The 16,026-nt window shown below is 44.3% G+C and overlaps 2 protein-coding genes across 5 annotated transcripts in view; one reads left to right on the top strand and one right to left on the bottom strand.

Moving 5' to 3' along the window:
* Positions 1-10,324, top strand: part of ST8SIA2 (ST8 alpha-N-acetyl-neuraminide alpha-2,8-sialyltransferase 2) — a 47,841-nt gene extending 37,517 nt beyond the window's left edge. Inside the window, exon 6 of the mRNA XM_030578484.1 lies at positions 931-10,324. Coding sequence (XP_030434344.1) covers positions 931-1,216 — 286 coding nt within the window. The 3' untranslated portion in view covers positions 1,217-10,324. The remainder of the gene's footprint in view (positions 1-930) is intronic.
* Positions 10,325-14,111: 3,787 nt separating this feature from the next.
* Positions 14,112-16,026, bottom strand: part of FAM174B (family with sequence similarity 174 member B) — a 56,639-nt gene continuing 54,724 nt past the window's right edge. For 3 of the 4 annotated variants that reach the window (XM_030578694.1, XM_030578693.1, XM_030578696.1), the window contains one exon: positions 14,112-15,748. In XM_030578694.1, the coding sequence (XP_030434554.1) occupies positions 14,844-15,713 (870 nt within the window). In that variant the 5' untranslated portion in view covers positions 15,714-15,748 and the 3' untranslated portion in view covers positions 14,112-14,843. The remainder of the gene's footprint in view (positions 15,749-16,026) is intronic. The other variant, XM_030578697.1, reaches the window with a different exon arrangement.

Raw genomic sequence — 16,026 nt, 5'->3', positions numbered from 1 at the left:
CACTCCCCATCCTTTTGATGACATTCCTTTCACAGTGCTCACTGCTCAGGAAAGCAGGCAGATGCTCCGTGCTGTCAAACTCCAGGAGCAAGCAATATCCATTGTGAAAATACAATATTTCTGCAGTATTTTCTAGTCACAGCCCAAAACGCTACCACTTTCAACAGGGCTTCTGTTGTAACTTGACCCATTGCAACAGGATGCAACGTCCACCCATCTTCTCTGTCATCCTTCATGAAGAATAATATAGAATTCAACAGTGCTGGCCCCAAAGCACTGCTGTAACCCTAGTGCATGCTCCTGCTGTATGAACGGTTACTCCAAAATGCTGTGGTATGTTCTGACAAGGGACCACAGAGGTGAGCACTGGCTTTAATAGTCTACAGTTCAGTGTTTCTCCAGCTTTTCACCTTGGCGACCCCTTATTCAAATTAAAAAATGTTCACAACCCCGTTACAGTTACTAGAGAGTCAAGACATCATGCATCAGTGATAACGATGAGCTGCCTATATAATCTACATGTGAGTGTGTGTTCCGAGAGGTTGACAGAGACTACTTGACCTGTCTATAGTATTGGTCTTCTCTGCTGTAAGGACGATGATTATGGCCTGAAATATTGTGGGCCACTACTGTAAGAGATTTTTTTTTGTAAGGGATTGAAGTGAGGTAAAGTACTCAGATACCACAGTGACAAGTGTGTTGTCAGTTCCTAGACAAAGAGACAGCTGCTCAGTCATGAAGAAAATCCAGCAGTAGTTATTTCTTGGCCAGCAGAACTGCTACGTCAATCAGCCATCTCTCACTATTGAATCTGTCTTTGATGTAGCTTGGGCAGAGGAAGGGAAGGAGAGAGTATGTGACAGGTAGGCTGCGCACAGTGAGTCTCACTATGGCTTGAATAACAGGATTTGGTTTTCTCTCCCTTTCCAGGTACTGGCTAACAAACAAAGTGCACATAAAACGACCAACCACTGGCCTGCTCATGTACACCCTGGCCACCCGCTTCTGCAACAGGATCTATCTCTATGGCTTCTGGCCTTTTCCCCGGGATCAGAACCAGAACCCTGTCAAATACCACTACTATGACAGCCTGAAGTATGGCTACACCTCCCAGGCCAGCCCTCACACCATGCCCTTGGAGTTCAAAGCCCTAAAGACACTGCACCAGCAAGGAGCCTTGAAACTGACTGTCGGAGAGTGCGGTGGGGCCACGTAAGACAGGCTTCTGTGGCTCACGTTCCTGCAGGCTATACACCATGGGAGAAAGGGGGTAGCGGGAGAAAAGCCTGAGCAGTGGCTAGTGGGGTTGGTTTTCTTTGTTAACGTGCAGAACAGTGACAAAAATATATATACGTGGTGCCTATATATATTGACCTGAGTATTATAACTGTTTGGTGTTCGGTGACAGACAAGTTACAGGAGAGTCGGAAGCTGCTGCCCAGGCTCAAGGCTTTGCCTGGGGCTGGTTAGGCTCAGAAAGAAGTTAGTTCTACAACGTCAAAAATGCTTGAAGGTCACCTTCGTTCTTCAGAGTGCTTGAGGATGATGGATAAACGTTAGGCCATGTGTGTGACCGGTCCAAGGTGGGTAGTTAGGGTCTATTTGGCCAAGAACCCAAGTGCTGGCACTTCTCAGTATTCTTGGCTTAGTGCTAATAATGGGGTTGTGGCGGGAGCGGGGAGGGAGATTTTGTTTGTGGCTAAACAGCTGAGAGGTTGCCTGAGTGACTGGACAGGAACTGAGACATGCAGCAGAGCGCCATGGTCCCTTCTCTGCAGCGGAGCTACCTTACTGCCTCCCGGTGAATGGCCCACGACATCATCCAGATGGTCACCAATTCAGCTCTATCCCACGTGGTTTGGTGAGAAGGATGCTGCAATCAGAGCAGCCTGTTTGGAAAGGCCACTGGACTCTGGACAGAGCCCTTGAGATGCAGCGTGAGACTCACCCTAGTGACTGACTCCAGGAGACACCGGAGGGGGGTCTCAAAGGCAGGCTGATTTGAATGAGGTTTGCTGTCAAAGGAGTTCCAGGAGCAGGAGACAACACAGGGGCTAGTGAAGATCAGACTGGGCTGATGGTCTCAGAAGGACGCTGTGTTTGTTTTTTAATTCCTATCCTACACAACTAATAGAAAAAGCAAAACCCCTGGAACATACCTAGTGGGCAAACCAGTGCAGTCAGTGCTAAGTCTTACACTGTGCCGGAGTCAAAGGGACCCAGCATCTGCCGAGCTCATGAAAACCATAAGCACATTGTAACTCTTGGTTCCCAATCACTACCTGTTAAACAGCCGTTTCTCCTTCCTGCTCCAAAATTCATAATGGACCTAAGTCTCATCTAAGTAGAAAGCTCAAAAGTGAGGGTTTAAAAGGACCCTGTCAACATTAAATCATACAGGGGACATTCACGTCCGAGCAGAGAACCACCATGAGGCCTGTGGACTACTTAAGACCCAGCTAATCTTTATTTTGAAGACTTAGGTAGGACTTAAGTGGTACTGTATATAGCTATCAAGCTGGCCCTCTGCACACGGGTGAATTTCACCCATAGTTTAAATAAATCAGTCCCTTCCCTGCATTACTATTACTACTTACAGTAAAATGAGTGATGTCATTCTTAAAAAAACAAGTTTGCTTTCCACTTTTTTTGTTTGTTTGTTTGTCAGTGAGACTAGATTGATCTGGTTAGTCAATTTCACTTCCCGTTTCTATTCGTTTTCTTTCCTAACTCTCCTTTGGAAGCAGAAAGCAGTTGGTTTGGGGTACAAAGAATACAGAAGGTTTAATTTCAACTGCAACAGTAACAAATGGCATTACAGAATTTTGTCTTTAATTGTGAAAGAGTTCCTGTTTGTATTAGGTTTTTTGTTATCTACATGCCTACATTGTGGGGTTAAACTACTTGACATTGTCCCTGTGAAATCTGAGTGCCGGCCTCCATAACTTTTAAAAGATAAAACTATATGTCATGTTTATAAACAAAAAATTGCCATGCCTGTAAGATTGTTAGTCTGCTAATTAGTGTTCAACCTGATTCACATTAAGGTGCAGGTAACCATTATGTATTAACCTACCTGTAGGAGAAGTTCCTTCCTAATCCAAGGAAATTATATCCCTTATTTTATTTTTAGGCCCAGATTTTTAAATTCATCTTGATATTCTGAGTATACATCCTACCTTGTACCTTAACATAATTACTTGTATTTTTTGAGAGATGGGAAGAAATTAAAAAGAAAGCAGCATCAAAAACCAAATCTGTTTTATGATCATGAGAGGCTTTACCCAACTGTGTAATGGTCATTCAAGACAGACCATCTCCTCCGCCATTTATGCCCAGCTAGGAGGCCGTGGTGGCTCAAGATGAAGCCATGGATTCTGAACCTCAGCTCCTTACCTTCAGCGAGTGGCCCGAGGCCAGGTACCGATTGCTGTTACCATCACTTTTTTCAGAAATAAAGGAAATGGTGTGATTTTTATTTTTAAACCGATTAGAAAATAAAAAGCTGCAGTGCCATAGCTGGCACCCTTGCCTGTGTCATGTCTGTGGCAGTAACACAGCCTGGTTTCCTGGTGGTGGAGATGGGGGTCTTGGAAGGGAAAGTGGTCGCTTGCCTTGCTAAAAGGGAGGTGTGGCTATTACTTAAAGGTCTTCCTGCGAGATATTTTAAAACACCTGCAAAGCCTCAGGAGGTCTAGCCAAGGGCATTACATAACAGGGGGCTTTTTAAAAAAAACAAAATGCATTTTTGTTTTCCTGGTCCACATGTAACAGCTCCTGAGCTCGCTGTTTGGTTGAATCAAAGCATGTGCCAGTTGTACACAAAGCGACTCGTCAGGCCGAGTGGCCCCGTGACACTGCTGCTCCTGGAATGGACCCCAGCCATTCACTCTTGAAACAAAATGCATTAAACCAAGGGTGAAATTCTGCTCATATTTACTCCATGGCAAATCTCCCCATTCTCTTCAGTGGGATCAGGTTTGGTGGTTTAAAACAATGACTCTGCTTTACACAATAATCACCTGCAACAATCATATTTAGGTTCTGCCAGTTATAAGTTATTTGTGTGCACAAAAGGATCTGGAAAGACTCCCATTGGCTTTACTAGGTTTGGCCCTAAAGCCCCATCCTGGGAAACATTACTCAGGATCTTGCCCCCTCTAGGCAGCTCTCACATGACATCTGAACAGTTGCTGGGCCAGCTCCAATGGACAGCGGTAGCCAATGAGTTGAAAAACTCACTGAAAACCTCTGTTACCATCCCTGCTTTACCTAAAGGGCTAGGCAACTGGCACAATAACACCCCAGCACTGACCCAGCATCTGAGCCTAGACAAGCCAATACAGCAGGTTGGCTTTTTGTTAGAGGACACGGGAGCGGCTGAGTTTCACATTTGCCTTCCCCTCTGCAATGGCTGCTATTAGACGGATGCAGTTTGGATTTCTCAGTCAAATGGGGCGTGGGGGCGTGGGTCTTAATAAATTCTTGCTGCTGCTGCTTGGAACTGCGCAGGAAGCCATCACACCAGATGTCACTGGGACCAACCTGCTCCAGGAGGCTGCTGCTTGATAAATTTCTTCATGCCTAATTAAGGCTCCTCTTCCAAAGAGGATGAAACAAAAAGTTTATTGATGCTGCTCAGATGGGAATCCAGGCGTGTGTGTTGCCCGATGAATGTCCTTAATAACCTCCAAAATGACAGCAGCAGCTTCCCACACAGGCTGGCATACGCTCGCATTCTACTCCTGGGTGTCTTTTCCCTTTTTGTCTCTTGCTCGCCATCTCTGTCTGGTTCCATATGTGGGTCTGCCCCCCTTTTATCTCTCCTCTCGCCCCACCTCCCCATGAAAAAGGACATTTCAAACCTCTCTGCAACTTGTACCAGCATTTCCTGTAATAACCTGGAGTGGGTTTTTTTACTATGGCGAGTGTAAAACTGAACATGCTTTCTACAGACCAAAATAAAAAACCCAGACCAGCTGCTAAAATGGAATGGAAGTGGCATGTGCGTAGTGAAGGGTTTGTTACACATCTCTATGCTAGGAAATGGAACTGGTGGCTCTTTGCGTTGTGTGAAAAAATACTTCTTTTTGTTTGTTTTAAACCTGCTGCCTATTCATTTCATTTGGTGGCCCCGAGTTCTAGTGTTATGAGAAGGAGTAAATAACACTTCTGTATTTACTTTCTATACTAGTTATGATATTTATAGACCGCTATCATCGCATATAAAAGCAATTTAACACACTGCTTGTGTAGCCAGGACTAAACCATTTTCAGCACTGTTACAGAAAGTTCAGTTGAGTTTGGTTCCACCTGCACTAGAAGTGACACCATTTCTCAGCCACGGGGTTAACTGCTGAGATCAACTCTTAGTAATGAAACAGTCTCCCAGTGTAGACCGAGCGGGGACTTAATGGTACAAAAGAAATACTCTCCCATGGTATTAGTGAATGGTGCCAGCCTCATAGTGCTGGAGCAGGAAGTTCTCAGTCACCACGAGTGCAGCAGCACAAGGCCAAAGCTATCCCAGCCCTGACCTCTAGCAACGAAAGGGGACTTAGTTCTCTATTATCATTCCAGTCCTTGGTGTCTGAGTTGATGCCCCACAAGACAGCCAGTCAAAGCCAGCTATGGTGGTGATTTTCTGATCTTGATCTTTCGGTACTAGGAATTCTCACACCATCAAAATGCTTTTACATAGACTGCCAAAAGGCCAGCAAATGGTAACAAGTTTTGGGTGCTACTGACCTAGGCTGGATTTGAATTTTTGATACAGAGGTGAAAGGCTCAAAATCATTTAACTACTCACTTGAGTTATCCAGGCACCCTTAAAGTGGACTCTGGCATGCCATCTGTGCAGGCTTCCAGCTAACACTGCGCCCCGTGCTAGTCACTGCAAGATGGGGGAGTGGTGGAAGATGCACTGGTCTACAAGCAAGACTGTGCAGCCAGCCCATTTCATGGTGTGATGGTGTGTCATCAGCCAAAGCCATATGGATGGGTGTTGAATCATGAACATTATTGTGTGTCTTGCTGATTTTTCCTCTTGTTCCATACTTCGTGGCTCCTGTTTCCTCTGTCATCTGTGTCTCAGACAAGGACTGCGGGGTTTGGACGCAGTACCCCAAAGAGCTTTGCCCTCTCCATATATTTGTCTTTCTCTCAGGCATGTTGGTCTCTGTCACAGGCTGCCTGGCCCTTTAAGGCAAGCTGGTCTCAGCCTTGCCTGTAACCTAGCAACCAAGTGATAATTGACCCTAGCTGGTGTTAGGGGGGTTTCAGGGGAAGGAGTTAAGGAAGGACTATATAAACAGAGCTGAGAATTAACTGCTGTGGTGGGAAAAGTTTGTAAGCCTTAGCAGATGGTTGTGCTAAAGGCCTGCCCCTGCCAAGTGGGAGAAGGGCTGGGGAGACAGGAGTTTTGGAGGGCTGCAGAAAAAAATAGGCTGAATATTACAGAAGTCACTCTAGAAAATGAGGAAGAAGAAGCTAGGAATGAAGAATGGGTGCAAAGTAGGAAAAAGATGAGAAATAGAAGAAGAAATAGGGAATGGGGTGCAAAGAGTAGGGCAGAATGCCAAAATATTGCAATTGTCAAATTGCTGGGTAAGGAAGTGGAGATAGGTGACATTAATCCTTTGCAAATAGCTAAATGGATTAGGAAAATGTTAGGGCTATATCAAGAGCTGGAATATTACAGGGTGAAGGTTTATTAGTGGAGTGTACTGGTGAGGAGCAGGCTGAGAAACTGCTTCAAACTAAAATTCTTGGGGAAAATAAAAATGCATTGGCAGCCCCAAAAATTTCTGACAGAAACAAGTGGGGTAAGATATGGGGTCCCACTGGAAATGATGGAGGATAAAATTAAAAAAGGTGGGTGGGTGGGTCTAGGTGCTATTCATCAAGCAATTAATTAGTAGGCGGTGGGAGAGAACAAATCATCAACAGGTGTGCAAATAACACTTGGAGGAAGGGTTTTACCTGATGGGGTAAAGCTAGGATAGCCTATATTTTGGACTAACCCATACATTCCTCAACCTTTGAGATGTTACAAGTGCCCAAAATTTGGCCATGTGACAGATGTGTATAAAGGGAAACACAAGATATGGTAAATGTGTAGAGGAGCATTCATATGAAACCTGTGGGGATAAGAACAGTAGCTTATGGAGGATTCATGGTAGCTAAACAGGCTCGGGACATGGAAAGAACCAGGATTACCAACAAGATATCTTATGCAGAAGCTGCTAAACGGCATTCAAAGTGACAGGTGGGGATGGAGGAGAAAACCAATAAGGGGAAGGAACCATGGCTACAACACAGTGCTATAAAGGATATGGTAAATAATATAAGAGCAGTTGGGGAAGACTTATTTGTAGACAAGGTGGAATTTGTAGCATTTAGGGTAGAAGTAATCAACTGCACTTCACAAACAGAAAGAATATAGATAATAAAAGCTGCAGAAAAGTATTTGCATGTTAACGCAATTTTGTGTGAGGGCAATACTGCAGTTTAACTAATATGGTGCTAAAAGAAATTGTGGGAATGTGTGACACTTAATAGCACATGGTCAGGAACTAAAGAAGACTATTTTTGAAATGAAGGACAAGCCTGACGTTATATGTATACTGGAAACATGCTTAATGGAACTTTAAATGACAACTTTTCCAAGATATGGTACAGTCAGATATGATAGAGAAAGAACTTGTTTTCCTTTATAAATTAATGTCAAAATAAATGTAAAGAAACTCAGTTTTGAGTACACTACTATAGAGATTCCAATGCACAATAAAAACACTACTTTAAGGACCTATAAAGATTTGGAGTGCTCAAAATTAAAAGAGCTCACTAGAGAAGTAAAAGGTCCATATATTATATGTGGAGATTTGAGTAGTCATAACGAGTTATGGGAAAGTGGGAAATTGGAGCAATAGCAAATGTTTGGAAAAGTTTATTGATGAACACAATCTGGGAATACTAAATAACAGCGAACCAACAAGGTTTAGTTCAGTTATTGGGTTCCTGTTCCCATTTGGCACTGGGAATTGCAACAAGCAATATAGCTAGTAAATGTAACTGGTAAATTAACCAGGAAGAGGGAATGAGTAGTGATCATTTCCCTACATTTATGTACCAAGGCAAGAGTAATATTGAAGACACTGGAGGTACTCTTACTTGGAATTTTAAAAGGGCTGATTGGGAGTTCTTCAGACATGTGTGTGATGAATGCCTGAGTAATAAGTATGTAAGTGATTAATATAGAGGAATTTAGTGATAACACGATAAAGGGAATTGTGGCAGCAGCCAAAGTAACTTTTCATAAGGTAACAAATTGCCCTAAAATCAGAAACCCAGTTCTGTGGTGGAATACAAGATTGTAATTGAAGAAGAAATAAGGCATATAGAAAAACTAAACCAGTGTGAACAGTGAGGACTGGACAAAATATGAAAGAAGAAAGGCAGTGGCACAAAATTAATAAGAGGACTAAACAAGAGTTGAAAGGAGTATTATGGGAAAATTAAAAGCAAATACCAAGGTTTCAGAGATTTATAAGCAAGTCAGGAAAATGAATAGAACATTCATAACAGGTATATTTAGCCCTGATCCTATTGAAGAGGATGGAGTTATACATTCTAACAAAAGAAAGGCAGAAATCCTAGCAGAAGTGTTCTGGAAAGTTAGTATGGAGAAGAATCAAAGTACAGATTTTCAGGGGGTGAGGAGGTGAAAATTTGATCAAGAAAACTGAGATCTTAAATGGTTGGGGAAATGATGATGAGATACTGAATGAAAACTTCAATATGCAGGAACTCAGAAAAGTTAGACAAAAATAAAAACACAGCCCCAGGTAAAGATAGTATATGTAATATAATGCTTTCTTGAATGCTGACCTGCAGGGAGTTTCAGGTTTTTATTAAAATTATATAATAATATATGAGAAGTAATACCAGTAGCATGGAAGCATCTGGTGATAGTACCAATAAGAAAGCCAGCCAAGTTACTTATGAGAATTGATGCTTATAGACCAATTGTTATCATATCTTGTGTGGGTAAAGTTATGAGATGAGAATGATAAATGACAGGCTAGTTGCATAGTTGGAAAAAATGACATCTTAAATAATGCGTAAAGTGGTTTTAGGGGAAGGAAATCCATGATTGATCATATTGTAAAATTAGAAACAGGAATACAAAAAAGTATGAGGAACAAAGAGTATATAACTGTGTGGGGTTTGTGGACATTGAAAAAGCATGTGATATGTCATGAACGGAGGGTTTGTATAAGTTGGTCAAGGTAGGGATAAAAGGAAGAATGTTCTGGTGAATAAGGCTGGTTGTTTGTTTGTTTGTTTGTTTTTTGGTTAGTTGTGGGGTTTTTTGAGTGAGAGGACCATACAGGTTAGAATAAGGAAAGTCTTATCAGGTATCTACAATATTGTCAATGGCATTCCTCAGTGGAGTGTTGTCAGTCCTACCTTGTTTAACATTATGATAAATGATCTCCCAAAAAGTGTAACGACCGGAATGGGTATTATCTTATTTGTAGATGATTGTGCTATATGGTTAAACTCATGAGAATTAAAGTGACTGGAGAAAGAAACCAATGAGGCCCTCAGGGAGGTTTCAGGGTCGGGAGATGACTGTAAATTTAAATCCCCAAGCATTAAAACAAAGGGAATGATCATCTCTAGAAAAAAAAATTAAAGATGAGTGTAATTGATATTTTATGAAGGCACATCCATTCAAGTTTATGGATGTACTATTAGGGAGGGCCATATAGAAAATATTACAAACAAACAAACGGATTAATCTACTTTAATGTATTGTTGGGATTAACTGAGGAGCAGATAAGGCAGTGCTGATGATGCTGTATAGAGTGATAATATGAGTCCTAGACTATGGCTGTCAAGCCTTTAGCTCTGCATCCGGATTGAAGCTTAAAAAGTTAGAATTAGTTCAAGATCTAGCACTACGAATTGCATGCAGTGCATCTCTTATGTCGCCTCTGTGTTGCTCATGGAGAAAAACATATCAATTTAAGAATGAAATGTTAGATCTGACATTTTGGGCTAAAGTCAAGGGAAACAGCACACACAAAATAACTGGGCAATTGAATGTTGGGATTTAAGCAGACAAAATGTAGCCTGACACAATAAACTCACTTACGCTTTTAGGGTTAAAATGTGGGTAGAAGAGTTAAGTGAAAAGGAAGGGCTAGAAGAGATTAAAATCGATAGTTATTCAACAGTAAATCATACCAGGAACAAGGCCAATGGCATATTGGGCTGTATTAGTAGGAGCATTGCCAGCAGATTGAGGGAAGTGATTATTTCCCCTCTATTTGGCACTGGTGAGGCCACATCTGGAGTACTGTGTCCAGTTTTGGGCCCCTCACTATAGAGGGGATGTGAACAAATTGGAGGGAGTCCAGCGGAGGGCAACAAAAATGATTAGGGGGCTGGGGCACATGACTTATGAGGAGAGGCTGAGGGAACTGGGGTTATTTAGTCTGCAGAAGAGAAGAGTGAGGGGGGATTTGATAGCAGCCTTCCCTTTCCTGAAGTGGGGTTCCAAAAAGGACCCTGGATATTAGGAAACACTATTTCACTAGGAGGGTGGTGAAGCACTGGAATGGACTAGCTAGGGAGGTGGTGGAATCAGGGCCGGCTCCAGGCACCAGCATAGGAAGCACATGCCTGGAGTGGCACATGCTAAGGGGCGGCATTCCATCCATTCTTAGGGTGGCACAGTCTAGGCGCCTTTTTTTTGCTTCGGCAGTTTGGGCTTTTTTTCTTTTTTTTTTGGTTTGCGGCAGGAAAAATGGTAGAGCCAGCCCTGGGTGGAATCTCCATCCTTAGAGGTTTAAGGCCCAGCTTGACAAAGCCCTAAAGCTGGGATGATTTAGTTGCGGTTGGTCCTGCTTTGAGCAGGGGATTGGACTATGGAGCAGCAAACCGCAGCCAGTGGGAGCCGCGATCAGCTGGCCCTGCAGACGCGGCAGGTAAACAAACCGGCCCGGCCCGCCAGAGGCTTTCCCTACACAAGCAATGTCCCAAGTTTGGGAAACACTGCTCTAAAGGGACAAGATGGTGGAATGGAGTTCCAAGAAGGGGTGCTAGGCAGAGACGGGCTCCACCTAACAAATGGAGAGAAGAGCATTTTTGCAGGCAGGCTGGCTAACCTAGTGAGGAGGGCTTTAAACTAGGTTCACCAGGGGAAAGGAGACCAAAGCCCTGAGGTAAGTGGGGAAGTGGGATACCAGGAGAAAGCACAAGTAGGAGAGTGCAAGAGGGGAGGACTCCTGCCTCATACTGAGAAAGCAGGATGATCAGTGAGTTATCTCTAAGTGTCTATACACAAATGAAAGAAGCCTGGGAAACAAGCAGGGAGAACTGGAAGTCCTGGCAAAGTCAAGGAATTATGATGTGATTGGAATAACAGAGACTTAGTGGGATAACTCACATGACTGGAGCACTGTCATGGATGGATATAAACTGTTCAGGAAAATAGCCAGGGCAGAAAAGATGGGGGAGTTGCATTGTATGGAAGAGAGCAGTATGACTGCTCAGAGCTCTGGTATGAAACTGCAGGAAAACCTGAGAGTCTCTGGATTAAGTTTAGAAGTGTGAGCAACAAGGGTGATGTCGTGGTGGGAATCTGCTATAGACCATCAGACCAGGAGGATGAGGTGGATGAGGCTTTCTTCCAGCAACTAACAGAAGTTACTAGATCACAGGCCTTGGTTCTCATGGGAAACTTCAATCACCCTGATATCTGCTGGGAGAGCAATACAGCGATGCACAGACAATCCAGGAAGTTTTTGAAAAGTGTAGGGGACCATTTCCTAGTGCAAGTGCTAGAGGAACCAACTAGGGGCAGAGCTCTTCTTGACCTGCAGCTCACAAACCAGGTAGAATTAGTAGGGGAAGCAAAAGTGGATAGGAACCTGGGAGGAAGTAACCATGAAATGATTGAGTTCAGGATCCTGACACAAGGAAGAAAGGAGAGCAGCAGAATACAGACCCTGAACTTCAGAAAAACAGACTTTGACTCCCTCAGGGAACTGATGGGCAGGATCCCTTGGGAGAATAGCATGAGGAGAAAAGGAGTCCAGGAGATCTGGCTGTATTTTAAAGAATCCTTATTGAGGTTGTGGGAACAAACCATCCTGATGTGCAGAAAGAATAGTAAATATGGCAGGCAACCAGCTTGGCTTAACAGTGAAATCCTTGCTGATCTTAAACATAAAAAAGAATCTTACAAAAAGTGGAAGATTGGACAAATGATCAGGGAGGAGTATAGAAATATTGCTCGGGCATGCAGGAGTGAAATCAGGAAGGCCAAATCACACTTGGAGTTGCAGATATCAAGAGATGTTAAGAGTAACAAGAAGGGTTTCTTCTGGTATGTTAGCAACAAGAAGAAAATCAAGGAAAATGTGGGCCCCTTACTGAATGAGGGAGGCAACCTAGTGACAGAGGATGTGGAAAAAGCTAATGTACTCAATGCTTTTTTTGCCTCTGTCTACACAAACAAGGTCAGCTCCCAGCAGCTTCCCATACTGCACTGGGAAGCACAGCATAGGGAGGAGGTGACCAGCCCTCTGTGGAGAAAGAAGCGGTTCAGGACTATTTAGAAAAGCTGGATGAGCACAAGTCCATGGGACCGGATGCACTGCATCCGAGGGTGCTAAAGGAGTTGGCGGATGTGATTGCAGAGTCATTGGCCATTATCTTTGAAAACTTATGGCTATTGGGGGAGGACTCAGATGACTGGAAAAAGGCTAATGTAGTGCCCATCTTTAAAAAACGGAAGGAGGAAGATCCGGGAAACTACAGGCCAGTCAGCCTCACCTCAGTCCCTGGAAAAATCATGGAGCAGGTCCTCAAGGAGTCAATTCTGAAGCACTTAGAGGAGAGGAAAGTGATCAGGAACAGTCAGCATGGATTCACCAAGGGCAAGTCATGCCTGACTAACCTAATTGCCTTCTATGACAAGATAACTGTTTCTGTGGATGAGGGGAATGTAGTGGACCTGTTATTCCTTGACTTTAGCAAAGCTTTTGATACAGTATCCCATAGTATTCTTGCCAGCAAGTTAAAGAAGTATGGGCTGGATGAATGGACCATAAGGTGGATAGAAAACTGGCTAGATCGTCGGGCTCAACAGGTAGTGATCGATGGCTCCATGTCTAGTTGGCAGCCAGTATCAAGCAGAGTGCCCCAAGGGTCAGTCAATATCAGTTCAATATCTTCATTAATGATCTGGAGGATGAGGTGGACTGCACCCTCAGCAAGTTTGCAGATGACACTAAACAGGGAAGCATGGTAGATATGCTGGAGGATAAGGGTAGGATACAGAAGGACCTAGACAAATTAGAGGATTGGGCTAAAAGAAATCTGTTGAGGTTCAACAAGAACAAGTGAAGAGTCCTGCACTTAGGATGGAAGAATTCCATGCACGGCTACAGACTATGGACCAAATGGCTAGGCAGCAGTTCTGCAGAAAAGGACCTAGGGGTTACAGTGGACGAGAAGCTGCATATGAGTCAACAGTGTGCCCTTGTTGCCAAGAAGGATAACAGCATTTTGGGCTGTATAAGTAGGGGCATCGCCAGCAGATTGAGGGATGTGACCATTCCCCTCGATTCGACATTAGTGAGGCCTCATCTGGAGTACTGTGTCCAGTTTTGGGCCCCACACTACAAGAAGGATGTAGAAAAATGGGAATGAGTCCAGCAGAGGGCAACAAAAATGATTAAGGGGCTGGAGTACATAACTTATGAGAGACTGAGGGAACTGGGATTGTTTAGTCTGCAGAAGAGAAGAATGAGGGGGGATCTGATAGCTGATTTCAACTATCTGAAAGGGAATTCCAAGGAGGATGGATCTAGACTGTTCTCAGTGGTAGCAGAGTAATGGTGGTAACAGAACGAGTAATGGTCTTAAGTTGCAGTGGGGGAAGTTTAGGTTGGATATTAGGAAAAACTATTTCACTAGGAGGGTGGAGAAGCACTGGCATGGGTTACCTAGGGAGGTGGTGGAATCTCCTTTCTTAGAGGTTTTTAAGATCAAGCTTGACAGAGCCCTGGCTGGGATGATTTAGTTGGTGTTGGTCCTGCTTTGAGTGGGGGGTTGAACTAGATGATCTCCTGAGGTCCCTTCCAACCTGATATTCTGTGATTCAGGGAACAAGCTGGAGAAGCTGAGGTTATAAGTTTGGCTGTGGACAACTGAAGACCAGACTTTGGGAAGGAGGAATTGCATTTATCTAGTGGGAAACTGAGAAACTGTATTTGTCTGGTAGGCTGAGAAGAGAAAGATGGCTTGAAAGGGCAAAGCAGCCAGGCCACAGAAAGGAAGAACCATGTCCCACTGAGGGATTGGAAAGAGAGACTGTTTAAGTTATGATATGCTAATAAACTAGTCCCTGAGAACAGGTGTACTATGTAACTAGGGTCTTGTGTATTGAAGAACCTGAGAGGTGGGGAGACAGAGGGCATGTGCTGTCCAGTGCTCTATCATGAAATCACACTCTCTCTCTGAAGCCCACTCATCAATTTGGTTGCTTTTCTTAGAACTCCCTCCACTTTATCAACAAGCTGACACACAATGTGACTGCGTATTGATCTGTGTGAGCACTTATCCTGTGGTCAGCAGAAAACCTCCACTTGGATCTCCCAACCCCCCAGGAGAGCGCCCTGGCTCTTGACGCCACAGAACTCTTCTGGCCTTCGTTTTCTCTTTTTTTTTTTCAATTTTTCTTTTCTCTATTTATTTTATAGGATGTTTAGTACTTTCTCCGTTCCCTGAACACTTTATTCAGAGATCCCATACAAACTGGCCTTTCATTGGGCAGCAGGTGCCTCCACTATCTTAGCTGTCACTATTTTCTCCCAGTTGATCATGCTGTGGGTGATGGGCAGCTGTCTTCGGAAAGCCTTCAAGTGGGTATTGCTCATCCTCTGGTATTCTTCCATCAGCCCATCCTGGAACTGGTTGTCTGCATCCTCCAGCAGTTTCACAAAGTCCTGGGAGGTCTGGGTCTCTGTGGTGACAGGCAGACTCTCTGCCACATCCTTGCACACTGTCAAGTGTATGTTGCCGTCCTCAAAGTAGTGAGCATGCACCATGATGGTCCCGGTTACTTGGGTGGAAGTGGAAGTGGGAGTCAAGGTGAAAGTCCACTCTGATTTCCACAGGCCATTCCAGAAGGCTGAGGGTCGGTGCAGACGACCCGCTATGCAGGCAATGAGGATTTTCCGGATTGCTGTATCCTTGATGAAGACACTGCAAATTCCCCCAGGATAGTGGCTGCTGACGTATGCTTTCAGGCCCTCATAGAGGGCCCTTCTCCATTCCTCACCTTTCTCATCTTCCTGTGGGTGAGCCTGAAAATCACTTGCCTCTTTCCTCAGGTGGTCAAATTTGAAAGAGACCTGTCTCTGGGAGTCAAGGAAGTGTTTTTCCTCCAGCTCATTGTGGCGGGTCAGCAGCACCTCACACTCCTTCCTCCTGACTGGGATGAAGTGGAGCTTGTTGTGCAGGGCACAGAGGGAGGCAGCTTCCTGGCACATCAAGCTGTCATCACCCACCAGCAGGCGCAGATCGCTGAAGGCCTCACAGAATTCTTCTGGTGGAGCCTGCTTCAAGATACTGCTCACAATCTTCACCTTCTCTTGTCTGGACAGGGGCTGTTCCCTAGTCATTCTGTCCATGGTCGTGGGGCTCAAGGATACTGGATCCACTCCACCTGAAGGAAAAGCAAAAGGACATGACAATTATTAGCTTTCCAGGCAATACACCAAAGGCATCCAAATTTTGCCCAGCTGCAGGCTACATAGACAATTTGCCACACATAATGGAGCAGGCTACAGCCACCCTTACCTCAGGTACAGCCCAGGGGTCACTACATGGCCTCCAATTCCCATCTCCAATCCACACTGAAGATCTCTTACTTACAGCAAACAGAGCTGGGCTTCCACAATTCCAGTAGGGTCACTAGAGAGTCTCATGTATCCAGCTATCCCC

Source organism: Gopherus evgoodei, chromosome 10 (genome assembly GCF_007399415.2).
Source record: "Gopherus evgoodei ecotype Sinaloan lineage chromosome 10, rGopEvg1_v1.p, whole genome shotgun sequence".
In the NCBI taxonomy this organism is placed as follows: domain Eukaryota; kingdom Metazoa; phylum Chordata; order Testudines; family Testudinidae; genus Gopherus; species Gopherus evgoodei.
The sequence above is the reverse complement of the archived record's forward strand: the minus strand, read 5'-3'. Positions and strand labels throughout refer to the sequence as shown.